At 55.4% G+C, this 27,793-nt stretch overlaps 9 protein-coding genes across 9 annotated transcripts; 8 read left to right on the top strand and 1 right to left on the bottom strand.

Moving 5' to 3' along the window:
* Positions 1–4,961: 4,961 nt before the first annotated feature.
* Positions 4,962–7,592, top strand: PG997_005581 (uncharacterized protein; the record flags this gene model as incomplete). The annotated part of the gene is made up of 1 exon (XM_066809896.1): positions 4,962–7,592. The coding sequence occupies one exon, from the start codon at positions 4,962–4,964 to the stop codon at positions 7,590–7,592; it is 2,631 nt and encodes an 876-aa protein (XP_066668819.1).
* Positions 7,593–8,800: 1,208 nt separating this feature from the next.
* PG997_005580 (uncharacterized protein) lies at positions 8,801–12,321 on the bottom strand (the record flags this gene model as incomplete). The annotated part of the gene is made up of 3 exons (XM_066809895.1): positions 8,801–10,453; positions 10,508–11,298; positions 11,472–12,321. 3 exons carry the CDS (start codon positions 12,319–12,321, stop codon positions 8,801–8,803), a joined length of 3,294 nt encoding a protein of 1,097 aa, XP_066668818.1.
* A 2,797-nt stretch (positions 12,322–15,118) lies between these two features.
* Positions 15,119–16,872, top strand: PG997_005579 (uncharacterized protein; the record flags this gene model as incomplete). The annotated part of the gene is made up of 4 exons (XM_066809894.1): positions 15,119–15,392; positions 15,464–16,304; positions 16,414–16,644; positions 16,695–16,872. 4 exons carry the CDS (start codon positions 15,119–15,121, stop codon positions 16,870–16,872), a joined length of 1,524 nt encoding a protein of 507 aa, XP_066668817.1.
* Positions 16,873–17,632: 760 nt separating this feature from the next.
* PG997_005578 (uncharacterized protein) lies at positions 17,633–18,892 on the top strand (the record flags this gene model as incomplete). The annotated part of the gene is made up of 1 exon (XM_066809893.1): positions 17,633–18,892. One exon carries the CDS (start codon positions 17,633–17,635, stop codon positions 18,890–18,892), a length of 1,260 nt encoding a protein of 419 aa, XP_066668816.1.
* A 429-nt stretch (positions 18,893–19,321) lies between these two features.
* On the top strand, positions 19,322–19,891 carry PG997_005577 (uncharacterized protein; the record flags this gene model as incomplete). Its single annotated transcript, XM_066809892.1, has 1 exon — positions 19,322–19,891. One exon carries the CDS (start codon positions 19,322–19,324, stop codon positions 19,889–19,891), a length of 570 nt encoding a protein of 189 aa, XP_066668815.1.
* A 2,303-nt stretch (positions 19,892–22,194) lies between these two features.
* PG997_005576 (class I glutamine amidotransferase-like protein) lies at positions 22,195–23,349 on the top strand (the record flags this gene model as incomplete). The annotated part of the gene is made up of 4 exons (XM_066809891.1): positions 22,195–22,291; positions 22,348–22,626; positions 22,687–23,018; positions 23,182–23,349. The coding sequence occupies 4 exons, from the start codon at positions 22,195–22,197 to the stop codon at positions 23,347–23,349; spliced, it is 876 nt and encodes a 291-aa protein (XP_066668814.1).
* A 295-nt stretch (positions 23,350–23,644) lies between these two features.
* Positions 23,645–24,424, top strand: PG997_005575 (uncharacterized protein; the record flags this gene model as incomplete). Its single annotated transcript, XM_066809890.1, has 1 exon — positions 23,645–24,424. The coding sequence occupies one exon, from the start codon at positions 23,645–23,647 to the stop codon at positions 24,422–24,424; it is 780 nt and encodes a 259-aa protein (XP_066668813.1).
* A 354-nt stretch (positions 24,425–24,778) lies between these two features.
* PG997_005574 (uncharacterized protein) lies at positions 24,779–25,675 on the top strand (the record flags this gene model as incomplete). The annotated part of the gene is made up of 1 exon (XM_066809889.1): positions 24,779–25,675. The coding sequence occupies one exon, from the start codon at positions 24,779–24,781 to the stop codon at positions 25,673–25,675; it is 897 nt and encodes a 298-aa protein (XP_066668812.1).
* Positions 25,676–26,366: 691 nt separating this feature from the next.
* Positions 26,367–27,708, top strand: PG997_005573 (uncharacterized protein; the record flags this gene model as incomplete). Its single annotated transcript, XM_066809888.1, has 6 exons — positions 26,367–26,565; positions 26,622–26,767; positions 26,826–26,906; positions 26,960–27,159; positions 27,223–27,614; positions 27,677–27,708. 6 exons carry the CDS (start codon positions 26,367–26,369, stop codon positions 27,706–27,708), a joined length of 1,050 nt encoding a protein of 349 aa, XP_066668811.1.
* Between the last annotated feature and the right edge of the window lie 85 nt (positions 27,709–27,793).

The following is a 27,793-nucleotide window of genomic DNA, read 5'->3' as shown; positions in this document are numbered from 1 at the left end:
TCTCACATATTCACGCATATAAACCGCACAGGTCCAGGTCAGCCTTGCCTACATACAACTAACCATGGCAACTGTCACCAGTTCACGTAAACACGGAAGCCCATATACCGAGCTTGCCGAGGCAATCCCAATATCGCATCTTCCCGAACCTGTCCCACCCAATCTTCCCGAGCCGGCGCCGAATACCAGTTGCCTCCCCGAACACGTAGCAGTTCTGCCTTTACTCGGTAGTTCCAGCAACAATAACGACTAGCAGCAGTTGAAAGGCCCCTTAGAAGCGGTCAATAAGTTGCAGCGGCTTGGGGCAGAGCCAGACGTCGTCCAGTGCTCGTTCTGTGATCATCAGGGAGAAACATCGACGGGGGAGGAACGCTGATACGATTTAGTAAGTTACCCAGGATGAAACAGAACAACATAATCATATGTATTCTGATACTGGCTCTCGTCCAGAAGACCAGTTTGTGTACGTGTCTATGTATGGTCCATGTCTTCTCTCGAGCTTTCATATTGACATCCCTATATTCAATCTTCATTTGCCTATTTCTATTTCTAACAATGAAACCCTATTTTTTCAAGTAATGCAGCAGGCGGGCTTCTAGGTATGCTTCCTCCCGTGTCTCTTCCGCTTATACCAGGAAATCAGCCACTTCTGCCCAAGGGGCAACCAGCAAGTGGCCCGTTTCCCGTATCGGGGCAAGGCTGCCAAGGCTATCCTCCCCGGACGCGGGACGCGGCTGTTCCCGCCGGCACGCCCCGTAATCTACCGAAAGGGGAAACAGCATGCAGCCTCGCCACCACAGCAGGCAGAGGCAACAATGACGACAAGCGAAAGATATGCATAGCTTGTTTCTTTTTCTCGTCTTGGTTTTACCTTTCGGCGGGGAAGGGAATTCTAGAACTGTCTTTTACATAACTTTGATGTAAGCATCGTTCGATTTGACGGCTGCTTGTTTTCTTTTTGTTTTTCCACCTTCGTAATTTTAGAGTGGACTTTGCATCTTGATCTGGATATCGTCATCCACGAGAGGGACTGAAAGCAAAAGATTAGACTCCGAAAAGAAGCATCTCCTGAATAAATTGCGTTATGCATAGCAAGTCAGGCCGAGAAGTGATTCGAAGGGACATTGTTTTGCATACTCCCGCTGTATGTCAGCATGCGCCGCATATTACATGCTGCATGCAGATGAGAGATTTGAAGGTGAAGTCCAGACTCATGTCGACTGTGAGATTACAAATGGAACCAAATCAGATAATCCTGCTCGAAAGAATCATGGTACCTCTCCACTATCTACATACTTGGCATTCGAACCAACTTGACCATGAAGCGATAACTCTTCCCAGACATCTCTAAAGGTTGTCATAGAAAACGCATAATGCTATGCCAGCCCGGGCTATATATGCCGTGTTAATTATACGTAACTGTGTCTAGTTGGGTTCATCGAAATCTCGACAAAAGATCATGTCAAGGAAATCGAAGTTGCAACATTATTATTGCCCATGCATATGCACCTGCATAATGCATTATGTATGCACTCCCAAGCAAGGGGAGGCGACCAGGCTGGATTCGGAGCAATGTTACGTAAATTCTATCAGAACCATCCTCTGCACGCTGCATGCAACATTTTTTTAAAATGAAATAGGGAAATTTGCTTTGCAATCACATCTCTTCCCTTCCAAGCCAACCCATGATGGGATATGATCGCGCTATGATCGCGACAGATTCAAGACGGTTGATTGGATCTAAACTACATCTGAAATGAATCTCATTTTCCCCATGACGTACGTACGTGCTGCCTCCTGGGGCAAGAAAGAGGTCTAAGCTGGAACCCATAAGGAAGCCATAGCACTCAGCGCTCTCGGGCGATTCGATACTTGATGTACACGACGGGCAAACAGATGTACACGCATCTGACAGACATGAACAAGAAGGAAAATGCATGTTCAAGATACAAGCCGCATGCGAGAGAGCAGCAGAGACACAGTCTACAACTTCTCCTTTTTTTTGGCCTTCTGACAGCGAAGGCGAATCCAGGGGCGGAAAACCAAACTCACCAGCCGGCAAGCCGGCTCATGCAAATCCGAGTCAGCGGCGGCACGAAAACACTTCAGCCCCTCCGGGGATCCTTCCGGGAGGGATGGAGCCCCTCGCGGATTTTTTGTTTATTGTCAGAATATAGAATAGCTATTTGCAGTATCAATGTTGCATGTGAAATGGATGATGGGCTTCTATTTTTTTTTTTCTTTTTGTCTTTTGGCCGTTGTAGGGAGGGGTGCGGACAGGGATGCCAAGGCCGGCAAGGGGGTGGGAAGGAGGCAGATCTGCAGCCAATATTTCCCCATTTGGGCTGGACAGGTAGCATGCAGGGCTGTGCCCAGGCAATGGTTCAACGTGCGCCCGTAGGATTTTACGAGGAGGACTGGGAGGAGCGCACACACACTACACGAACAGACAGGAGGATCTCGTTATTGATCGACATATACCCATACGCCAGCCTACAGCCTGCCTACACGAGCTGCTCTGCGGAGACGAACATCCGCTCCGCCCCGAACTTGGGCTGAGAATGGGAGCAGTGGATGGTGAGAGAAGGTTTTTCTGGTCCTTGGGTTTTTTCTTTCTTCTTCTTTCCACTTCAGCTTGCGAGATATATCATATCGCTCACATATTACGACAGCGCTAGGCGTTACGGCAGCATGCAGGGGATCAAATTACAACGCGCGTGATTCTGGGTGGCAGCTGGCGGCAGAGAGGGTTTCTCATTTGCTCCCCACCTTTCCCATGATGTGTCGGGTGTGTCGAGCAAGATCTGGCTCTACTTTTCTGAAAAAGAGGAAATAACGTTGCTGGCATCGTATCATACGAAGAATATCGGATCAGGACCGAACTCGATTCGCTGGTGCTAAAAGCCTAAAACATGCCGGGCTGCATGCATGTGTTGGGACCTGCATGAAGAAATTGCCTATGCCGACTGGCGACTGGGCCCTCTGGCCCTCTAGGCCCTTCAGAGAGAGATCGGGACATTTGGGTATCGGCCATGTATCGAGCGTCGTGGAGTCTGGAAGATTTCTAGGACGCAATAATGAAGTGATATCGAACGAGATTGGTCTCCAAAGCAAGGAAGCAAGGAAGACTAGTGAATCGGAGATTCTGATAGGATGCTAGGGATCCTGATAACAACTGGAGCAGCAGCTTGATGTGCTGGGTGCCTGTGGTGCTCCAGTGCTCGAGCAGAGTGGCTGGCACTAGGATTGCTTGGCTAGGGCAGTGGCTAACAGGTGCCGTCCATTCCCCGCAAAATGGAACGCGCCCAGCAACGCCCAGCAGCGACCGAAGCCTTATGTATTCCGGACCGGGGCTGGGGGCCCTGGGAGGGACGAGGAGGTGAAACGGTTAACCAATGGAGTCGACAGCCACTCCAATGTTGGGATGGAAATTGGACTGTGCTGATGTGCCCTTCGGTCTTGTCCGTAGGTAGGTGGCTGCGATAGTGGTGCGTGCAGACGAGGAGACGTGCCGACGTGTGTGTGGCTGCGCGGCCAGCAAACCACGACGCAGGTGCAGAAGGTGGCCTGTCACTTGCCTTTCAGCGCTGCAGCTCCCAAGCGTTGGTGGCCCAGTTGGCAGGAAACAGTGGTCAATTTCGTTGGTCTGGCAGAGTCTGGCGATCCCTCGAGGCCTGAAATTTGGTTCTCATCTAAAATTCATTGGAGACGCTGCAGCCAGCGACGATGACGACTGGTCTCTCTGGTCCCCTAGGTCCTTTAGGTCGTCCCCCCCTTACGGCTGGCAGCGAGCGAGAAGCTAGAGAAGGCGTGGTGCGGCGGGAGTTTGGGTCTGCCAAGATGTTCCATTGTCGATCCCTATCAAATACGCCAGTCACTAGTGATGGAACCCCACTACCTGCCAAAAAACGGGTTGGCCAAAGGGGGTCCCGCTTTCCCGCTAAGTGGCCGGCTAACGTCACCTCGACATTCTTTCCAATCTGCATGTCGAATTGAGCCTGCTGGGTGTGTGATAGAGGCGGCAGTAGAGGCATCGTCTACTTGCACAGCCGGTTTGACGGTACCTGACTACATACATGAATGTAGCCTGATGGATAGAGATTACTGACTAGGCCTACCTTCCTGAACACCGACGACAGAAACACAACTGCATACAGGCGAAAATGCCAGGTCACTCACCACCGCTCTTCGCTTCGGGCCTACCGCCATGCCAGCGGTATCGACTCCATAGCCACAAGTCCACCGCCGATGCGGGCGACAGCTGAGCAGCGACCTGGTTCGGGCAGAAGCTGCACAGAAGACCTGGGAAGAAGCAATCCGGAGCCTCACAGGCTGGCAGGGACGGGTCTCGCGCTGCTAGAGCCTGGCACGGGTCTTGGGAACGGGTCTTGGTGCGGGCAATTAATTGCACGTACAGATGGACCCCGGCACGAACCCCAGTCCGCCAGTCTTCCGCCAGGAACCACTCCACATGCGACCCCCGGTCCCAGCAACCAACTTGACCGCTGCCAGGGCGAGCCAACCGCGGTCGACATGTTCACTTCCCGAACCATGGGCGAGCTGGACATGCTGCCCATTTGCTCGCCGACGATCCGAATCACCTTCGCGGCACCAAACTAGGGCCTACACCAGACGCAGTCATCGGGCCACGCCAGCATGTGCTTCAGCCCGACCCATGTCGCGCTCCAGAGTTTCCCATAGGGGGCAAATCGGGATTGCCATGGCCCAGCATGGGGCCCGGAATCCTCTCATCTCACGAGCGAGTAGTAGAAAAGACGGCCGTCTGCCGCCTCTAATCCGACTTCTTTTGTTCCTCACTCCTCAGCCTCAAGCTTCCAAACAGGTGAACACCACAGTTCCCTTTTGCGCTCCCGGCAGTCACTCTTTTTGGAGATAGTTCCCATACTGCTCCAGTCCATTCTTTATCAACGAATAATACAAAACTGTCCTTCCTTCTAGACATGTTCTTCACAACCCGCGGCCTCATGGCCGCTGCCTCGGCGGCATCCCTCGCCGTGGCCAGCCCCCTCGTTCCTTCCGTCGTCGAGCGCAACATCATCGGCGGCCAAGGTGTCAAGCCCGATGTCACCCTCCTGAAGGATGGCAAGGTCGCCGATGCCCGCGTCGATGTCGACCTCACTCTCCTCGACGAGCCCTTGGTTGTCGTCGCTGCCGTCGACCTGGCCGCCAAGGTTCCCAACGTCCTCGACCTCCAGACCGATGTCGATGTCGGCCTCGCCGTCATTTGCAACGACTGTGGTGTCCACGGTTCCATTGACGTGACGGTCGGTGTTGACAAGCCCCTCCCTTACCTGGAGGTCTCCATCAAGGACTTCCACGCTAAGCTCGATCTCGAGGTCGATCTCTACGCTGGTGCCTACATCGCTCTTGAGCTCTTCAAGCCTGACCAGGTTATCGAGCTCAACCTCCCCGGTCTCCTGGATGTCAAGGCTCAGGTCTACCTCGACCTGATCCTCTCCGCTGAGCTTCCTATCTCTGCCGGCCTCGGCGCTGAGATCTCTCTCGGCAAGGAGTTCAAGATCACCACCAACCTCCTCGAGGAGGCCCCTCTCCAGGCTGATGTTGACGGCACCTACGTCAAGCTTCTGCCCATCTACGTCACCGTTGGCTGCGCCAAGGTTGAGGCCTTCCTCCGCCTCCGCGTCGCTGCCATCGTTGGCCTTGACCTGCACCTCAACGATCTCCTCCCCATCCTGCCCGATGTCGGTGCTGGTGTCGCCCTCGCTGTCGTCGCTGATGTCATGAACCTCAAGCTCGACCTTTGCGACACTCCCAGCTGCCCCGTCTCCGAGGAGGCCTGGGGTATTGATGTCGGTGTCGCCATCGACCTCGATGTCGCCCTCAACGATGTCAGCCTTGTCCACCTCGCCCCTGAGCTCATGGTCGAGGTACTCGAGATCCCCACCAAGACCAACTGCGCCCACGGCCCCCGCCCCACTGGCGGCAACGGCAACGGCAACGGCGGTGGTAACGGCGGTGACAACAACGGCAGCCCCTCTGCCCCTGCTGCTTCTGCCACTGCTTCCAAGAGCCCCACTGACGGTGCCGGTAACGGTTCCGGCAACGGTGGCGACAACGGCGCTCCTGGTGCTGGTGCTGGTGGTGACCCCTACGGTGCTAAGCCCCAGCCCACTGGTGCCAACGGCAACGGCAACGGCAACAACGGCAACGGCAACGGCAACGGCAACGGTTCCGACAACGGCAACGGCAACGGCAACGGTTCCGACAACGGCAACGGCAACGGCAACGGTTCCGACAACGGCAACGGCAACGGCAACGGCTCTGGCAACAACGGCAACGGCAACGGTTCCGACAACGGCAACAACGGCTCCGGCAACGGCTCCAACAACGGCGGTAACGGTAATGGCTCTGACAACGGCAACGGCTCTGGCAACAACGGCTCTGGCAACGGCAACGGTGGCAACGGCTCTCCCTCTGCCTCCGTCACTGCTACTGGTGCTACCAACGCTATCACCAACGGCCCCCAGCAGACCTACACCTACGTCGCTTGCCCCAACTGCGGCGCTGGCTCCAAGACCACCGTCACCGCCACTGGCCCCGCTCAGGCTCCCAAGCACCCTCACACCACTGAGGCTGTCACCACCAAGGTCATTGACTCTACTGTCATGGTTCCTTGCAACCGCACCACTGTCGTGAGCCCCCCTACCAACTACCCCGCCCAGCCTACCGGCGCCAAGTACCCCACTCAGCAGAAGGCCCGTGACGGTTACGCCGTTGCCCCCGCCCCTGAGCAGCCTGCCCAGCCTGAGCAGCCCAAGCCTACTGGCGAGTACCCCGCTCAGCCCCAGCAGCCTGAGCAGCCTGCCCAGCCTGAGACCACTGTCTCTTCCAACAGCCCCGTCCAGCCTACCCAGCCCGCTCAGCCCCAGCAGCCCAGCGGCGGTTACCAGGTCGGTCAGCCCCCTAAGCCTGAGCAGCCCAAGCAGCCCGAGCAACCTACCCAGCCCGAGCAGCCTGAGCAGCCTGCCCAGCCTGAGACCACTGTCTCTTCCAACAGCCCCGTCCAGCCTACCCAGCCCGCTCAGCCCCAGCAGCCCGGCGGTGGTTACCAGGTTGGCCAGCCCCCCAAGCCCGAGCAGCCTGAGCAGCCCTCTGCCGGTGTCTCTTCTTCTTCTCCCCCTGCCCCCAAGACTTCCGAGCAGCCCAAGCAGCCTGCTCAGCCTACTGGCCAGTACCCTGCCCAGCCTCAGCAGCCCAAGCAGGAGACTTCCACCGTCTCCTCTAACAGCCCCGTCCAGCCTACCCAGCCTGCTCAGCCCCAGCAGCCCGGTGGCCAGTACCCGGCTCAGCCCTTCAACAACAGCACCATCCCCGCCACTGGTGTGACTTCCAGCACCGTCAGCAAGCCCGTCGCTCCTTACCCGGTGACCACCCCCGCTGGCGCCACCCAGACCTACCCCGCTGGTGCTGCCCAGCCCACCACCATGAAGAGCTCGCCCACGCCTGGCAGCGGCTACCCCGTCCAGTCCCCCGTCGTCACCGCTGGTGCCGCCGGCAAGGTCGGCAGCGGCTTCCTGGCCATCGCGGCCGCCGCTGTCGCTTTCCTGTAAAGCTATGACATGACAACAATAAAGCTTTGGACGAGTTGAGCTTCACATGAGATGCAGTGGATGAAACGACAGAACGAGTTGGAAACGAGAGGAGTCTGTGCCCCGAGGATGCGCGCACGATCAATGTAAATGGGGAAGAAGTTCTTGTGTCATAATCTTTATTAATTTAATGTAATTACTCCCTCAATGTTAACGATAACTTGTCAATTGAACATACACGTTGCAATGAGATCTACAGTTCCTTTTCATTCCACGACTTGCTCGGTGACTGCTTGTGATTTGTGATGTCCTCAACTGAATCTAATGCTTCTTTTCGCCTCGAGTTGCCTACTCTTTGAAGTCACTTCTAAGTACACTGGTCTTTTAAACGAATCTCTGATGCCCTGTCTGCCTACATCTGCCATGCTTATATCTGCTCTAAGATATGGATCCCAACATTTGCTCTCCCTGTGCTTGAGTGAACGTTTCTACATCTCTATGATGAGCTCCTTCCGTCCTTCCAATCAACTAACTCATGACCTTTTCTCGGTCGCAACCTGAGGATTGATGCTGCCTCCGTCATTGGTAGTCCCATGACGTGCAAAGTTCCTTAACTCGTCACTACGACGCTCCAATGGCCACCTACCCACCTACCCTGGCTGGCTATCATTTCGTTTCGGTTCCCAGGTTCTGATCAACCCCGAGTCACGCGACGAGAGTTGGTGGAGAGCTCGACGGGCATAGAATATAAGCCAGGATGAGATTTGTGGAGTGGTTCGTACATAGATTCCGACAGGGAAAGCGTACCAACCAGACGCGCTTCTGCCGAGCTTAGATGGTAGGAAGGTCACTCTTGACGTGGAAATTAATCAGTTGCCATGTGTCTCATGAGAAATGTTATTAAATTTCTATTCGAATCAACTCAACTGCGTCAGCCCACAGCAGTAATGTCCCATGACCAACCCAATCATACACCTGCAGTTACTATCCGCACGTCCTACGTGTGTACTCTTCAGTCATTCCCAGCGCCATAGCCCCTTTTGTTCCAATGTGGAAGAATAATAATACAGGCGGACCATCCGCCAAAAACAAATTGGTATCTCGTTGGTCTCGCGAGCCAGAAATGATGATGCGTAACATGAAGCCAGCCAAGTCATGAAACAAAACCTACCTTCCCACCATAGTCATGGTAATCATTCCGCACCCCATGCAAACTTCACCACCGACGACTAATCAAGGTCGTTAGTGCTTCCCTCGTTCTCAGCATTGTTGCCGCCTTTGTTTTTCCATTCCCCCATCTCAGCAACGGGCACCCTGCCCCTGAGCCAGCGTAGAGTGGCTTCAGTTCCACGTTCCAGGACGTTCCACCTAGGAACCCGGAAGCGATTCCCGTTGACTTCCAATCTCTCCAAGTTTCCTGCGCCCCCAAGAAGTCCCAACCGAGGATTCAAATGGGGAATGTCGTTATTGTTTGCATCCACAATCTTCAATCCCTTGATGGACTCTGGGTCTAAATCTTCCAGATGGTTATTGGATACAAGAAGCACCGTCAAACTGGGAAAGAACTCGCGCAGCCGAGGAAGCGAAACAATGCGGTTGAAGCTGATGTCAATCTTCTGTAGGTTGGGGGCTCGAAGATGTGCCGTCAGTGGCCCCAGGCTGGTGATGTGGTTATGAGACAGATTGAGTTCCTTGAGTGCCGTAAGATCAAGCTCCTCGCCAAGATAGCTCTCGCCAACCAATTGGTTGTGTGCAATCGTTAGCGAGCTGAGGGTATCGGCGAAGAAAGACAGAGAGTTCGGCAGCGTAGTGAAAGTATTATTGCCCAGACGGATATCGCGAATCGTTTGCTCAGCTGCCATCTTGGAGCAGACGACAGGATGAAGTGATGAGGATTGAGTGTTGGATCGATCCAGGATGCCGCCGGTCTTAACGGGCCAGGTCTGACCGCTGAGCGTATGAGATCGTGATCGTGCCGGGGAATGGGGAGCTGATGTTGGGGGCGTTGCAAAATTGTCTTCATGCTCAGAACGGCTCTCATCGTCGTCATTGTGTGCCGAGACACCCTGCCTCACAGCATTGCTCGCCTTTCTTGGACGACTTGACGCATCAATGCCGTTGCTGAAGTTCTGGATTCCACCCATCTCATCTGCCGGAGGTTCAAGTCTCGCAAACAAATTCGACTTGAGCTCTTCTGTCGTCAATGAGGTGAACTTCTTGTCGCGTAACGGATTGCCCGAGAGACGAAGCATTCCAAGGCTATCCATGCGCGCTATCTCAGGTGGGATCACCCGAATATCGTTACTGGTAAAATCAACGTGCTTCAGGTTCTCGAGTTTGGTAAAACCGTCGGGTATAGCAGCAATGCTATTCTCATCTGCATTCAACGTAAGGAGACGCTTCCAAGACCCAACATCTGGGAGTGCCCGAACCCTATTGCATGATAGAGTGAGCTGATGAAGAGACGGCATGGCAAGGGCACCCGGCGTATCGACCGAGGCTAGGAGTGTCAGCTGGTTGACCGACACATCCAGTATTTGTAGCTGAGGAAGACTCTCGACTTCTGGATGAATTAGCGTCCCCGACAGTCTGTTTTTCCGAGCAAGCAACTCGATTAGAGGAAGTTTGGCGAAAGCTTTGAAGGGCAGCGAATCAATGGCGTTCTCGTTTAGATTCAAGATCCGAAGCCTGGTAAGGTTCTCGATCCCTTCAGGCAGTGCTGTGATCTCATTTCCGTGCAGATCTAAAATCTCTAGGTTCTCCAGTTTGGAGAAGCATGGGTCCATTGCACCATACAGAAGATTGTTGCCCAGTTTAAGGTCGCGCAGGCAAGTAACCTGGGATATGACTTCGAGACAGTTGTTGGCTAGTTTATTCGAGGACTACAGGAACGTTAGCCGCACAGGTTCATCATCAGAGACCGGGGGCAATCTTACCAGATTCAAAGAGGTCAGGAACTGCAGCCGTCTGAGGCCCAAAGGCACAGAGATCATCGTATTTCCATGAAGATCTAGACTCTCCAAGCCACCAAATTGATGCCCGTTGCCATCTTCTTCGTCCGCAAAGTCGGCCGGATCGGTATCCGGGAAAATGGAATCGTCAATAACCTCCAACTCATTGTCGGCTGCGACAAACCGCGTCAGGTCTACGCTTTCCGCCCAGGAGCCGCCATGTTTGCCAATTGACTCCAGGTCGTACATTTTCAGGACATCTTCGGGTATCTCCTTGAGGCCCATGGCTGAGATGTTGAGTTTACCTGTCGTGCGAGCCCCATTGATCCTTGTCTGCATGACCTTTCGATTTGACGTTTCGAATTGGTTCTGGTTAAAGGGGTCGCCAGCGAGACCGAAGTCGAAGGACGTGTCAGTGGGGACTAGCGGTGCCTCCTCTGTAGGTGGCAATGCCGCCGCCGAGACTTGTTTGGCAGCTGCCCGTTTTGCTGCTTTGGCTTTCGCAATCCGCTCTCGCAGTGCAGCCGAGGACTTTTGCGCGGCTACGGACGTAGGTTCTTCGACAGAGTCAGACGTCAAGGCCGTGGACGCCGTCGAGGCATTCGAAGGGTGGTGGTCCTCAGCGGATGTTGTCGAGGATCTCTCTGAAACTTGCGATATTTTCCGAGTTGGTCGAGGATGCAGCTCAGATACGACTTCGGGCTTGCCGAGAGACGACATCGATGGTTTCTTGAAAAGACCATTGACGGAGGCTCTTTGCTTCAGTGGTCGCGGAGCTACGGTTTTCGAGCCGTATTTGGATATTGATACATCCAGGTTCTTCTCTGGACTCGGCGTCCGAGGCCCGAGCGATGCACGCGGCTTATGCTTGCTAGGCGCCGGCGAGGGCATTGCACTGGGTGTCTTGGGAATTGACGAGGTTCGCCTAGATGGAGTCCCTGGGACCGACGCCAATGGCGGCCGGTAAGTGGTGGTTGAGGCTCTGAAGTTTGTATAGAGATTATCGGCAGGGCCAGAGCTGGATCCCGGACGACTTGACGACCTTCCTGCCGGTCCGCTGGATCCATCAGACTGGTAGCTGGAACCTGGCCGGGACCCCCGCTTCCGGCTCGTGAGGCCGGTCTATAAAACCCATCATTGTCGTAAAAGCTAGATCCGTTCCTCTTGATCACAGGTGAAGATGGCAGTTGAGAAAGGGTCTCGATGGTCCTCTCACTCAGAGATGGCCTCGAATTCCTCGATGGGGTCTTGAGGGTATCGAAAGAAGAGGCCTCCTCACCCATTGAGCTTTTCCGGGATGGGGGCATTTCTGGGGTATTCTCCTCGTCCATAGGCGACCCGTCTCGGCCGTAGTTACCAGCGAGCTGCACAGAAGATTGCCTCTTCCGAATGGCGATAGGCTGCTGAGAACGAGTATCCCCAGTAATCCGACTGAGCGGATCTCGAGACACGCTTCGACTCTTCACGCCTTGTAGTGTACCCTGTGAGCCTATAGGCGGCCCTCCTGGTCGTTGCGGCTTTCGAAAGCTGTTGGCAGAAGCGGTGGTAGCTGGTGCATCGAGTTGATCCCGCGAAACCGAGGATCGCAGCCTTGAATTTGTAGTCGTCGATCGGACATCGTTGCTGCTTGAACTCGGTCTGAGGCTCTCTCTGGATGGAGCAGGGCGCAGGCCATTGGCAGTTGTCCAGGACGTGGTGGTCTGAATGGCCGAGCTTCGGGGCACTGGCAATCGAGATGTTGGTCGTGGGATGGCACTCAGCCTGTTGGAAGCAGTGCTCAGGCGCTTATTGTCGTCCATGTCGGAAGCCTTGACTCGCTCGGAAGCTTAATGTGGTCGTGGTTAAGACAAAGACAGGAGGCGCAAGCACATGGGCGCATTGAAGCATACCACGTACGAGGCCCTGGCTCGTCAGATAGCAAGCTGGGAATGGCTACAGGCGACCGGTCGTTTGTCGAGTCTTCTGGAAGGGAACCCGAGAGATTGATGTCTCAGAAAAACGACGAAGCAGGTACCACAAGGGACCGAAGCTTGTTGGGAAGGTGTTACAAGCTACAGCACTATTGCAGCTTCCATTGAATTAGCTGGAGCGGAAGGCGGGAGGGCGGCAGCAGGGCGGCAGATGTAGTCTGTAGTCACTTACCTTTATTTAGTGTTTCTAGGTAGTTCTGCAGTTGCTATTCTTACCCCAACGACCCATCCAAGCTACCAGGTAGCACCGTCGTACTGGAGTCCGAGGAGCTAGGGGCCGCACCAGGGAGGAGGGCGGCGACTGGCTACACTGTAGCGATCTGGTTTAGCACATATGTATATCTGTGCAGTTCAGTGTCACGTCAAGTGCACTTGTCAAGGCGATTCCTGTGCTGGACGACCGGGCAATCTGGTGGTGAGGATGAGATGTAGGAGGATTGTACATGGCGTTCCCCTTTCCTGCACCCATTGATAAGATGGCGTTCGGGTTGACGTGTTTGTGCAAAGACAAGACCAATGAGCCTTCCAGGCGCGACTTCTGGCAGGTTGCGCAGTCGGGACTGTTGATTAAAGTGCGACCCTGGTCCCAGCGCTGGTCGACTGGTCCTTCCCAAAGGGACGTTCGCTGCAAGGCACCCCCTGCCTAGCCTCCCTGCCCTTCCCAAAAGCAGAACATACCTGGGCATTAGTTGCGGGAACCTGCGGGGTGCTTCCGTCTTCTCACCTGAAGAGCGGCCACAGCAACTGCGTGCTGGAACTCCAAGCAATTCTCGTGTCGCGAGGCCAGAGAACATCAGTAAGTACCATTGCATGATACCTACGCAGCTAGAAAAGATGGATCAGTGTCTGCACCAGAATAATCTGCCTCAATGATGGTGTGGCTTAAGCTGGACCCGCATACCGTTTCCCACCGATGAAGACGATACATGTCAAAACGGGCCGGGACAGGTTTCGGTCTCTGAGCTTCGACTCTCTGAACAATGTTTCATCGGATGTGATCAAACGACGAAGCGCGGTGCGACCCTGTCAAACATGGGACCAATCAGACCGTGCTGATCCAGACAGAAATTGCATACATATTGGGAGGAGTTCCGAGTGACCATCCAACAACACCCACCCCTCTCTCTACCTACCCGACATAGTCGAGTGTATTTCTTGGGATACAAGAAATCAGCTGAGTGAAGAACGTGTAGCACACACATACCAACATTGATTTACTTGATCACTATGTCTACACTTACCTACGCAAGCTTTGTAAGCTGCCGTATGTGGTGTATGCATCATAGGTAATTCGCAGAGCTTCTTGGTTGGCGGCCGCTATTACGCCAGGTAGCGAATGACTCGTGGGTCGTATGGCTATGATGATGTATGAAGAGGGATCGTATCTGGCTTGCGCAATTGGTGTGTTACCCCTCGAACCCCTTCTGCAAGATACGCCCCTGATTACCCCAAGTTTCGAGAATAGTACTCCTGCCAAACACGGAAGGTATTCACGGTTGGGATGTTTACGCGAACATTGTCCATTGCGTTGATACTTTACGTATGCATACTGGCTTGAGGGTTATATTTTTGGGTTGATTGGTGCTCGGTGGTTTCATCCAAGCCCCAGATGGGATTGGCAGGAAGATCAAAATGCAGACTCCGATATTGGCAATCATACCCAATGAAAGACGCGACAAGACAAGGCCGACGCAGTGGGTAGCTTGCTTGTATTGCGAGTTTTGTGATGAGGTTGTATCATTGATACTCGCCTAAGGTATTGATAGGACAGCCGGAATGATCGCCAGCCAGAGATACCCCTGGCTAGCAGAAGATGATTGATTCTTGGATTTCGGTACAGAAAGTCAAAAAGTTGAGCTTCCTTCAGTTGATGCCATCACCAACTGGGTTTAGTGCCTGCTGGGGTCAAGCTCCGTCTGGCCAACCATACAGTTTGCAGGATTTTCCAGCAACGACAAGCAAAAGCTCAGGTCACTGTGAAAAGACGAAGCGAGTCTGTGCGTTACCACCAGCCCAGCCTTCCAGTCAATTCAGTTCAGGCTCTTGTTGGTTTTCCAGCCACCTCCAGCCATCACCAATGGAGAGCTATCTAGAGCCAGGTAGACGTAAGTACCCATCGCTGCTGATATAGGCTAGTAGGTACTTATCCTGTACCTAACTTCCTCCCCAAACTGCGGACGGCATGTCAAAAGTGCGAAAAGGCTAACAGTGAGCTCCATCCAGTCGAGCAAAGACTCGCTTCCAACGCTCCCCGGCAACCGTCGTCTGCAGACAGTACTCCGTACTTCCTTACTCATCCCAACCGATCAACGGCACACTTCGTCACCGCCGCACTTTCAATCAGTATTGGTCAATAGTGGTCACGACGAGCCCTCCTCTCTTGTCAACCTGCGCCTCGCCTAGTACAGGCGTGCCCAGCGCGCCCATTGTTCGTCGATCCCGACTCTCTGTTTGGTACTTACTATCCTGCCGATAGAGCGGGCACCAGTCGCAAGATTCAGGCTCCCAAGAAACGGTCAAGCTGCAACGTCGCTGCCGCTGCCCACGCTTTGCGATACCACCGCAACGTATTGTCGCCCGCTTCGCCACTACCTGGAAAGAGTCCTGCTCTACCACATCGCCGACCATGCCAGTCGACGCGAACATGACTTCTCCGGACCACGATACCGTCGCGGACGAGGTTCCAGTCACCCCGCCTGACGCCCTGCCCTTCTCGCACTCCCAAGCTTCAATCCCCTCGACGGAAGGCCCTGCGTCGCCAATCGAACCAGACGCATCGCTCAAACCCGAATTGAATGACCATCACAGCCCTTCCTCCCAAATTATCCCCTCTTCTCTGACCCCGCCGCCATCGTCTCAAGTACCGCAACCCAATGGTCCTTCTGCTGGACAGCCTCTAGGTACATTAGCTCTCAAAGGGCAAACATGTTCTCGCCTCCTGCAACGACTTCTAATCCTCTGAACCGCCGAGACCATCCCCTACCCAATGCTGCGGAGTATCTTCCGCCTACCGCAAACCAGATTTCGGATGCGTCTGTTGAGGAACTCAGGGCCATGTTCCAGTCCTGCCTGGCCGAGAACGCTCGATCGAAAATGGAGACTGCTCATCATAAGCTACAGTACAACCTACTCAGGATGCAGGCCGAGGAAGAGGCGAACAGAGCTGCCGTCGAGCACGAGATGATGCGCCGAGAAGTGGAGGTTTTACGCCAGGCCGAATATTCTCGTCAAGCTCGCCGCGAGCTGAGCGCCGCAGCTGAATCCACCCACGCCAAGTATTTGCATCTCAAGGTCTTGTACGAAGCCGCTGTTGATGAGGTTGAAAGTCTGCGCAAGCGCTCGAAACTCGCCAAAAAGGTCATCCAACAAAAAGAAGACGAAATCATTAGCTTGACGGATGAGCGCGACATGCTTCTTACACGCATCCGAGAGAATCGTGAACACTTCCACATGCTGTGTTCTCCAGGTGGTGTTTTCCATGGTGCGCTAACGCCCAAAACACCTGCTATTGCAACACCTCAGCAACCCCGAGCCACTACGCGGCAGACGCCTCGAGCTACCCACCCGCACCATCATGCCCACTCTCACTCCCTCAGTCATATTCATACTCACCACCGTGACCCTCGGCAGGAGAATGATACGAGCCAGGCCGGTTTCGCTGCCTTGCTGCAAGCTCTCACTCGCGAAGACAACAGTGCACCCTCGACCCCTTTAGGGGCAACCCGTCTCGCACCGCGCCAACCCCCCGAAACATACTCGTGGCGTCCAGTCGCTCTCGTCACTTCCCACTACGCCAAATCCCCGCCCTCGGGGTGACCACTCGGTCCTGCTTCCCTCGGCCGATCTAGTTCCGCATTCTGAGCCCCCAGTCCGCTTCCCCGCCGACACGCGGGTTGTACCAGAAACACCCACGTCCAAAAGAGGTCGAAAAAGCAGAGAGAGTACGATCTCTGCTGAAGATAACGAGGACATAGACCGCGTCGCTCTAGCGTCGGTTGCTGCTGCGACACAATCGTTCATGACGTCCGGATCTGGAGGTCCAACCAAGCGTTCGCAGCGCCATCACGATGACGAGGAAGAGGTATACGAAAGCCAGGCTAGCCAAGCAGCTTCCGAGATGCTACGACGCGACCCCCGAGAGAGAGCTTTGAGGTGGCAAGCTCGGTTGGATCCCGGGAGATAACACCCGCGCCGGCTGAGAGATCGGCCAAGCTCCAAGCCAAGCTATATGCCGGTGTCAACAAGCCCGGAGTCTCGGAGAAGCGAAAGTTTACGGCAGCGCCTGATGTGGACGAGAGCAGGCGCGATGTCTTCACAAGCCCTCCCAAGAAATCTCGCTTGGCAGGCGGTAAGATTGGACTTGGCATTATGAACAGCTAACGGGCTAGCATACAGTACAGAAAAAGGCAGGAGTGGTCTGGCATGGCCGCGGGGCTTTTGCGTGGGGATTGACGAAATTTGATTTACGACATGGGATAGGTTTACGAGATTCATGACAATGTGTATTATACCCTGGCTAGTTTAGGTGTGGAAGGGAAGGGAAAGCTCTATAGCGGCTGCTATTTGCAGCTTTCAAAAGTTACCCGAGGTTTGGGATAGAGACGTAATGCTGTTGACAGGACGTATTCCCCCTCGTTGGTATTCGCATACTTCATAGATAGACAAATACTTAGCTAGTTATATAAAATGGAGGTACGAGAATGACATTTTGTGCCCTGCCTCAAAGGCACCCTTATTATTACTGCCTGATGCTGATGGTAGTGACGACCAGCTTTTTGTCCGTCGAACTTTTATCCCACCATGTGCTGTTGCGCTCTCCGTCGCCCCGTGGGGTTAAGAACTCGCCGGATTTGCCGAAGTCAATTGCCTGGGGAGCTTCAAAGTCGCCGGGTTAGCTCGGAAGTGTGTTTATCCCCCCACCTTGAGTGTCTCCATACCTGCCCGTGGAAGAGTCCAAACCCGGACACTTTAAGCCGATCTATGCTGCTGTTGCTGTTTCGAATTCCACCATGTCCAGATACTTCTTACCTCTTCGCCGCTGGTCGTTTCGATCTCGCTCCGTCTCTCGTCCATGATTTAGTCCTGGTGATTCGCCAGCCATCCGTTCTGTGCAGTTAATCAACCATTGTCACCACCCATCATGGCGCTCCCCAAGGGCCTCTCCAACGTTCTGGCCAAGGCCCCCTCGGACATCGTCATACTGTCCTCCCTGCGCACGCCCGTCTGCCGGTCCTACAAGGGGCAGCTCAAAGACGCCTACCCCGAGGAGCTGCTCTCGGTCGTCCTGCGCGCGACCCTCGACGCGAACCCGAACCTGCCGCCCGAGGCCGTCCACGACGTCGCCGTCGGCGTGGTCCTGTCCGAGCTCGGCGGCTCCAAGGCCGCCCGCATGGCCATGAACCACGTCGGCTTCCCCAACTCGACCAGCCTCTACACGGTGAACCGCGCGTGCAGCTCGTCGCTGCAGAGCATCGCCGCGGTCGCGGGCCAGATCCGCAGCGAGGCCATCGATACCGGCATCGCGGCCGGCATGGAGAGCATGACGCGCAACTACGGCAGCCGCGCCATCCCGGTCGACCTCTGGCCGGCGCTGAAAGAGAGCGACAACCACCACGCCCGCGACTGCATCATGCCCATGGGCCTCACGTCCGAGAACGTGGCGGCGCGGTACGGCGTCGGCCGCAAGGAGCAGGACGCGTTCGCGGTCGAGTCGCACCGGCGGGCCGCCAAGGCGCAGGCCGAGGGCGCCTTCGACCAGGAGATTGTGAAAGTGCACACGCGGTTCCAAGAGATCGACAAGCAGGGCAACAAGGTCGGCGAGGAAAAACAGATCGAGGTGACCCAGGACGACGGGATCCGCGCCGGCGCGACGCTCGAGGCGCTCGCGAAGCTCAAGCCTGCGTTCAAGGCCGACGGGACCAGCACGGCGGGCAACTCGAGCCAGGTCTCGGACGGCGCGGCCGCGACGCTGCTGATGCGGCGCAGCACGGCGACGGCGCTGGGGCTGACGGGCAGCATCCTGGGCAAGTTCGTGGCGGCCGCGACGGCGGGGTGCGCGCCCGACGAGATGGGCGTCGGGCCCGCGGTGGTGATCCCGAAGCTGCTGGGCCGGCTCGGGCTCGAGACGCGCGACGTCGACCGCTGGGAGATCAACGAGGCGTTCGCGAGCCAGGCCATCTACTGCGCGCGCGAGCTCGGGCTCGAGGGCGCGTGGGAGCAGGGCAAGGTCAACCCGGACGGCGGCGCGATCGCGCTGGGTCACCCGCTCGGCGCGACGGGGGCGCGCATGACGAGTACGCTCATGCACGGCCTTGGCCGGACGGGCGGCGAGGTCGGGGTGGTTAGTATGTGTGTTGGGACCGGTATGGGTATGGCGGGCTTGTTCGTTAGGGAGCAATGAAGAAAGAAAGAAGACGAAATCGGCGTGTACTTAGCGTAGCGTGCTTCGAGAATGCGTGTACATAGGTCTGCAGCAAAATTGTACAATTCAACAAAGGCTTCAATCTTCGACTGGAATGGCTGCGGCTCTATCCATTGTTCTTGGTCGTTGAGATGGGTTCGTCCGACAGAGACGGGGCTGTCTTTGTTACGATGCTCGAGAGAGGGAGGGGCTGACATTGTTTGCGGCCTCAATGGAGCAGCCCGCGATAGACGCTGATACGATGCTACAAGCAAACGATGCAGAACTGCACCATGCTACTACGCAATCAAGTCAAGTAAGACAAGGCGCACCAAGTTTGATTGATTGCCATACTCATAATCATACATACTCACGGCCAGCCAGCCTATGGCCTGCCCATAAGCGCCCTAACCTGCCGCCGCGACAGCGATGTGGCTTCTCCTCTTCACGATCCCCCTGGTCTGGACCTGCGTACTGACCATCCACCTCGCCCGCAACTACCGCGTCCTCCTGCACCTCGTGCGCTGGACCGCGTGGGTGTACCTGCTCGTGCTGTCCGTCGTCGCGGCCGAGGTGCTCCGCGAAGGCTTTATCGTCCTCAAGCCGCCCACCGCCACCAATCACAACAATTGCGAGAACAACAACGTCAACAGCGGAAGCGGCTTCCTACAGGGCCGCGGCGGCGTCGTCGCCGACGTCGGCGCCTGGTGGTTCGCCTGGTTCGTCGTCGTCGCGCTCTCGGCGGCGTTCCCGCTGCTGCTGGTCCCGGCCGTGGGCCTGCCCGTCCTGCTGCTCCGGCACCCGGCTTTTCGCCTCGTTATCGATTTCGGGCTCGCCCGCTTGGGTTGGACCGGGGCTGTTTACAATCCCGCCGTCTTCTGGTACGGCAGCGTGCTGCGGCCTCTTGCGGCTGCGGCGGTGCTCAGGGGGAATGGGTCGCGGGGGTGGTGCAGCGGGCTTTTGCTGATGCTGCGTAACCTATTAGAGGGATGGTATTGAGAAAGAACTGTATTTAGGGTGAGGCGGATGGATCCAACGTGTTCGCGGCGAACATAGGTCGGGCGGAGAAGGCCTGGCTCATTTTGGGGGTCACGTGCCGAATTCAGGGGTTCGATTGGGGTTGAACCTGGTCAGGCACACCACATTCATGGCTGCAGCCCGGTCAGAGTGCAGCCCCCACGCACTTAGGAACAATTTTGACCGAATACATTACGTCCACGATCTATAAATGAGCCTTGGCGTTTTTGAAAGAAACCTTGTTACACGACAGTTTGCTGTGCTTCGGTCACAAGGTGTTCTTGATATGCGAGACGTGGCTCTGCGTTCTCCTTACGTTGGCTGATTATTTGCTTTTCTCCCTCCCTTCTTGCCTAGTTGTGCTTGTGATTGGCCGGGCTTGGTCGAGCCTTCCCTCATTGGTGAAAAAGTATACACCCATTGGTTGCCTACCTACATATGTACTTGGTCAAATGTCATCAGTCTCGCCTTCCACCAATGTGATCTAGGTACTGATTTGCTTTTTCCGCATCTCTCAATCTGCTCTCTCGCTTCAATGTTGCACTCGGTCTGCCGGAGAGACTGCGTGCTCGGGCTCCGAGCAGCAGAGCCAGTGATAGACCGAGACGACGTCTTGCCTGGTCTCTCTTGACGTTACAGTGCCTTAGATCTCTCATCTCCCTTGCAACGTGGACCGCCTGCTCTGGTAAATTACCCGCATCTGTGCCGAGATTATGCAGTGCCAGTCACTATATATCAGGCTGTGGACTTGCTATATGTGCCGACCCCCACACACGACCTTGCGATCATGAAGTTGCCGTTGCTGGTCATGCACCACCTGCACCTTACTTCGAGCAGTGGGCGGTACGGTATACTATCATCACACCATCCCGAACCAATCCCTCCGAGTAGACCGGTCAGCCCAGCCGGGTGATCGGCCTAGTAGGTCTTCTTCGGGAGAACCGCTCAAAGAAGGAAAGGTCCCAGAACCCACAAAAAGGTATTGTCATCCCGGCGTTGGACTGTACCATGATGTAATGAGATAAAACAGAGTGCTGACCCGGTATACCAAGGTTCCTATAGGGTTTAAGTCCGGTGGCCCCTGTGTTCGCGAAGGTGAGGAGAAATCCGCGTCAATCCCCTGCCAAGGCCTCCAGAACCTGAGCTTGTACAACTGCCGTTTCGGGAGTCGAAGCGGAAGGAGCCTTTCTGTATCATGTCCTTACGTCTACTACGTGCATTGTGTCTCGTCTTACGCCACAAGCTCAACGCTACAGACCACATACACAGAAGATGGTGTAAGATGGATCATCAAGCTAAACGGGCTCTAAGATGTGGCAGCCATCACCCAGTCAGTGGTCAAAAGCCTTCTGGTATACCACTATACGCGAGGGTGCTGCCCACATGGCAGTGATTCGCAGATAAGTCTGGTGTATGCATGATGGATGCCTCTCGCGGTGGGTGCGATTGCTCACGGAGGAATTCGCAGGAGTGTGCTGGCATTTGACGACACAGTAAGTCTCTCCGAGAGTTTCGCATAGCCAGTCAGTCGCCAGCTCAAAACATCATGTTCTGAGTCTTGGTTGTGTCGACGTTGGTGGTCTCGCGGAGAAAACCCCACGACAATCTGCACGAGTTTCACCTGCCGCATTTTTCTTAGTCAAGGCGCTACGAGCGCCTCATCATTCGATGATCAAAGTTGAGCCGGGTGTTTTATGCAAGGCTCTCGGAAGCTCCTCATCAATTGGGCTGCAGGCAAAGTTGTGGTGGTGGAAAGTTTCCAGGGATGTCTTCCGAGAGGCTGGGCTGCGGGATCGTGAGATATTCGAAGGGCAATACTTTGCGAGGCCGCAGACCCACCTGGTATTGGGTTTGCTCCCCTATATGCGGCGCAGGTGCTACCCCTGTCATGGCATGGGGAACCTCCCTCTGGTGCGAGGGAGAGAGTTTCTGCCCAATATTCGGACCACAGAGCACACAAAAAATCTGCATTAGCGGGACCACCTCGGGTGCAGTACGCAGAGTGACAATGTGATACGCCGCGCACTTGTCTCGTACCCCCATGGCGCCCATGCTTCGCTGGGATTTGAAAGAGGAGGAGGGAGGTCCGGCGTCGTTTGGAAAGGCTTGCGAGAGGGCAGAAGATGGGGACCGGAGTGAAAAAGGGACAAAATCCCCCTTTCTTGGCCTGGAAGGACAACGGACGGCTCTCTCGAACTACACTGCATCTTCACATTTTTGCTTCTTCCGACAGGAGAAAAACCATTACTTCTTTTATTATAGGACCCAGCTGCTCTGCTTGACGAATGGCGTCCTTGGCCCGCGAGCTTATTGCTGACGGCATGGGTGGGAATGTCGAGTACCACATGCCTGTTCAGGCTCTAATGCACTGTCACGTTCAAGGTGCTGACATGATCCGGGCGGCTACAGCTACCAAAGCGTCCCGACGGGTCCTGCAGATCGCCGTGCTCGAGTGCGAACAGATGCCCCCTATATCGTCCAGTCCCATGGCAACTTTGCCAAAATCTTTGAGCGCTGGCTCCTGGCCGGCACCCATCAGCTCAACATCGGCAAGCCGGCCTACGAGCGCATCTCGGTCAGCACCAGCAGCTGGAACGTGAAGGAGGGACACTACCCTTCGAGCTTCCAGGGCATCGATGCCATTATCATCTCGGGCTCTGTGAATGGCGTCAACGATGATCTCCCGTGGATTGCAACGCTTCGGCGCTTTCTGCTAGGTACGTGGCCCTGTCTTCCTGTCTGCCTACCGCTTAAACTCCAGCTCTGACAAAGACAAGGTGTTTATCACAACCTGCCCTGGATCAAGATTTTTGGCAGCTGCTTCGGCCATCAGCTGATAGCTCAAACACTGCTGGGAGACCACGGAGTCCGTGTCGAGAGGTCGGACGGTGGCTGGGAAGTCGGGGTTCAGGAGGTGTATCACGATCGCAGCTTCGCCCAGGACTTCCCTAGCTTGTCCAAGTCGCCGCCCATGTGCTACCAGTTCCTCCACTCTGACGAGGTCGTCGTCGCAGAGGATAATTTGCCGCCGACGTGGTCTTCGATAGGCTCGAGCATGTTGTGTCAAATCCAGGGCCTATACCAGCCGGGGAGAGTCTTGACATATCAGGTAAGTAGTATTCTATCTCCTCTTTCTTCGAGTCTATGCGCTCTTCTTTTCGTCGTGCCGGTCAGACAACTGGGTGGTGTTAGTACTGGATTTATCCCAACTTCCAATAATTACACCGAGATTATTCATCATACAAACATATTAACCAAACTCATTGGGACAGGGGCACCCGGAGTTTGATCGCATAATTATGAACGACTTTGTTCGGAGGCTTGTGAAAGCCGGCGCAATTGACGCCTGCGTCAGCGACACGTACCTGATGTTCGTAGAGCGGGACGACACGAGGATCTTGGCGGCAGAGGTTTTACTCAGATTCCTGACAGTTGATTGACCCAAATTGGTTGAGACATGCGATGTTCTGTTTTCGGGTTGGCCGAGTTTGGGGTGCTGGAGATGTTTGCGGACGGACAAAGGATCTTGGCATTCCTAAAGTATCCCTTTCATCCTTCCCCCTTATTGTCCCACCTATCCGAAGCTACGTATAATTCAATCAAAACCACATTTATTTGTCCCATTTTGCATGGTTCTGTTTGTGTAAAGCTCAATTTTCAAGACTTGCCCCATCAATTTCTTTTTCCATTTACCAGCCCGTCAATCCCCGCGACGTCTGAGTTTACTCGGGCAAAATGGGCAAAACGAGCACTGTCAGATTTGCCGGCGAAGCCCCGGCGCCTACAGATAAAGATGGCCGTAAGCATGATCACGATCATGATCATGAAAACGTCATGAAACAGCTAAACCAAGAGCACCACCCTCCTGAGCCGGGCTTTCTGTTCAGAGCCATCAATGGCCTTCTTTACCAGGGCAGCAAGGCCTACGTGCACACCCGCTACTCGAAAGTCGGCAACACCGTCGCGCAGGAGTTCCTCGACACCAGAGGTCTGGTCGCCGGCCGGTACAACCGGCAGCGCACCTACGTGGGCCAGCTGCTGCTCGGCCTGGTCGGCGTCCTGTTTTCGTGGCGGGACTGGCTCATCGAGACCGCCATCGACTGGATCGACGTGCTCGTCTTCCTCGCCATCTTCGTCCTCGACCAGATCCTCGCCACCGCGTGGAGCCTGTTCCGCTGGCTGCCCCTCCACTCGCTCGCGGTGTACGGGTCCCTCGTGCTCGGCGGCCGCTGCTTCTGGGCCTTCGCCCGGGAGCAGTCGTGGCCGTACGCGTACGCGGCCCTGGCCGCCGCGGTGTATGTCGGCTGGGCCGCATTCGTCAGCTGGCACTACCTCGCCCGCCCCCGGGATTGGGACCCGGCCACCTGGCCGAAGCGCCCCCTGGCCGTCGCGCAGTCGATGCTGGGGTGGTGGAAGTCCGCCGTCTTCTGGAACATCGTCGGGCTCGCTTTCACTCTTTGGGCACAGTCCAAGGGCTTCACCGGGCCGCTTTTCCCGGATACCTATGCTTATTAGTCGGTGGGACAGGAGGAATCGAAAGCCGAGTCCTTGCACGATGCAGGAAACTCAATACAATTGGCACACATTACTAGGGGCTTTATGTTAGAGTCGGCAGCATACAATAGGGGCACAAAGATATGTATAGGGTGGATGGGCGGCGATTGTCCGAGGCTTTGTTCGGGGCATAGGAGCCATTATATTCAAACAATGGGGAACATGATAGCAATTGTTGGTCTGTCAATAGATGATACATATAAAAGATTGTCTCGGTTACGCATATGTCTGTCTTTGATTAACTATCCGAAGTTTCTGTTGAACTACTCAAACATTTACGTCTATATACTATTGCTACTGGTACAGCACTCAAAAATGCCGTACCCTGTCGGGTTTCGCCAAGGTCGCCAACAGCCTGGAGCTGGCGGCTACGCGAACGACAGCTCCGTAAGTAGCAGCTCTCAGAGACGTTGGAATGATGTACCGGACTTCTCGTTTGACATCGATGAAGTTAACGCGGTCATCGACGCGTTGGATGCAGAGATCAACAGTCACGCCCAGGCTCCTCCCCGCTCGCTGCCAAAGCCTACCACAGGCCCCAGGCGAGCGCGGACCCCGGCCGAAAGGGAACGCGAGTTGAACTATGCCCTCGTCGCCGCCCACCGGAACCTGACGCGCATGTCGCAGTACGTCCTGAAGCTCGAGGCGCGCGCCAACCTCGCGACCAAGGAAGACCTGCGCCAGACGCTCGAGGTGACGTACGAAAACAACCAGCACTCCTCCTTCACCTCGCGGGAGGACGGCGGGCACCACCACCAATACCACGAGCAGCTGGTCGAGGACGTCAGCCGCCTCAGCGACCAGGTCTGGAACCGGCTGTACCTGGTCGACAAGTCGTTCCGGCGGCTGAGCCGCAAGAACCGGCATGCGCCCGACGGCCAGTCGGGCCCGATCACGCTGCAGGGCGAGACGCACACCAAGACGTGGCTAGAGCGCGTGGCCGAGTCCAACGCGCTCCTGGATGAGGAGACGCTCTTCTACACCGTCCGGGACACGGCGGCGGGCTGGCCCCTGGCCGACTGGTTCGCGTACATCCGCGACCTGTGCAAGAACAAGAACGGCGCGGAGCCCATGCGGGAGGACCGCGTCGTCGCGATCGCGTGGGCGTTCATGGACCGCGCTATTCGGCCCCCGGCGCGGCCGAGGCTGTCGACGACGGTGGAGCAGTTTACGAGGGAGTGGGAGGTGTTGCGGAGGGAGCGGGGCGTTTGAGGAGGCACTGGAGGATCCTGATGGCCAGCACGAAAGCGATGCGGAGATTCTGGAGAGCTAGAAGGGCATTTGGTCTGCTCGCCAGAGGCCTCTGTAAGGGAAAGGGTCCGGTTTCCAGGTAAGTGATGGGTGGAAGAATGTAAGTCCTGTTGCATGCAACAGCACCTCGCTTGTACATTGAGGCGACTTGGCGTTAAAAGGGTATATTGTTACATCAAGATAAGATGCAATCTAATTGACGCGGTTGCCGTACTACGACTCACCCAACTTGATATATCATACAGTGACTGATATGTTCGGAGACCGGCAAAGGACAGGGCATGGCCAAGCCAGATGTGTCACCGATCGGCGCAGAAGCAATATATGTTCTTAATATCATTTACTTGGCGAAAAGTTCTGATTGGTTCGTGCCTTTTGATGTGTCCTAAACGGGTGATAATAGATTGACTCAAAAACCGGCAGTTGGTCTGTCCAACCAGCATATTCCATGGAGCCCACATCGAGTTTACCCGGGACCTCAAACCTCGGACCCTGCTGTTGGGCCGGGATGGGCTACGGCTTTCCGGGATAAAGTAGGAAGCTACCATTAGAGCAAATAGCAATAACGAAAAAGGGGCAGCTAGTTATATTAATCCCAATTACCTCTTCGTCATTTGTGGAAAGCAGATCAACAACCCAAAACTCACTCAAGATGCTGTGGAAATTGCCTTACCTCGCAGCTGCGGCTGTAATGCCGTACACCGCTTCGGCGCAGTTCGCCACGGCGGCCATGATGCGGTTCCAATGCTCACGGCTCGTGGTCGAGCGTGTCGATCCCCTGGTCACTCCGGGGATGGTCCAGTCCCCTCACATTCACCAGATTGTCGGAGGGAACTCGTTCAACGCCACAAGTAAGTTCCTGGAATCGAGGCATGGCAGTCCTTACCACTAAGAAATGATTGGGTAGTGACGCCGGTTGACTACGATCCTTCCGAAGAGTCGACCTGCACGACTTGTGACTACAGCGAAGACTTCTCCAACTATTGGACTGCCAACCTGTACTTCAAAGCTCGCAATGGAACCTACAAACGGGTGAAGCAGATGGTCAACCTAGTAAGTGTGCTGCCCCCTGAGTTCATATAAGCAATGCTCACCACCTATCGTACTTCAGGGACTTCAAGGGACCGAGGGCATGACTGTTTATTACATCCCGCCATACGACGGAAAAACCACTGTCACATCTTTCAAGCCGGTAAGACTTCGTTTTGCAATACAACGGTCAAAAGAAATGCTAAGATTTTCAAGGGTTTCCGCATGCTTGTCGGTGACTCAGCTCTGCGCACCAGTGCCGGCCAACAGAAGCAACTATGCCATCGGTGTTATACAAACGTACAACAAACCCCCTTTGGTGGTGCACCATGCGTTGACGGTAGTGGTATGGACACCGCGCAACTTCCTCCGGGTGGTTGCGATGGAGGGATTCGAGCCACCATCACATTCCCAACGTGAGTAGAGTAGCGGTCTTGTATTGTCTGGAAGAACTAGTGACTAACCCGCGTGATGCGCAGATGCTGGGATGGAGTGAACCTGGACAGCCCAGACCACAAGAGCCACGTGGCGTACCCGGCGAGCGGGAGCTTCGAGTCGACGGGCCCCTGCCCCTCGACGCACCCGGTCCGTCTCCCCCAGGTCATGTACGAGGTCATGTGGGACACCCGGGAGTTCAACGACAAGTCGACCTGGCCCGAGGACGGCTCGCAGCCGTTCGTGTACAGCATGAACGACGAGACCGGCTACGGCTGGCACGGCGACTATCTCTTTGGCTGGAAGGGCGACGCCCTGCAGAGGGGGCTGGATGCGCGGTGCTTCGGGAACGCCTGCACGGCGCTGGAGACGCAGAGGCCCGAGGATTCCATGGCGTGCACGAAGAAACAGACGGTTCCGGAGGACGTTGATGGATGTGAGTTGTCCCAAACCCCCTGATACATGTTTGTCAGCATACTAACTCGGCACAATGTGCAGGGCTCGAGGAACTTCCAAGCATGGTCATGTGAAACGAGCAGACCCTTGTGCTTTGGGAGAAGACCATAACTTCCTGATGGGGCAATAGATGGTGATAGATAGCTGGATCAAGGACGA

Source organism: Apiospora hydei (assembly GCF_038363865.1).
Source record: "Apiospora hydei strain CBS 114990 chromosome Unknown utg000005l_segment0_segment0, whole genome shotgun sequence".
Lineage (NCBI taxonomy): Eukaryota > Fungi > Ascomycota > Sordariomycetes > Amphisphaeriales > Apiosporaceae > Apiospora > Apiospora hydei.
Note: the sequence above shows the minus strand (reverse complement) of the source record. Positions and strands in the feature narration are given on the sequence as shown.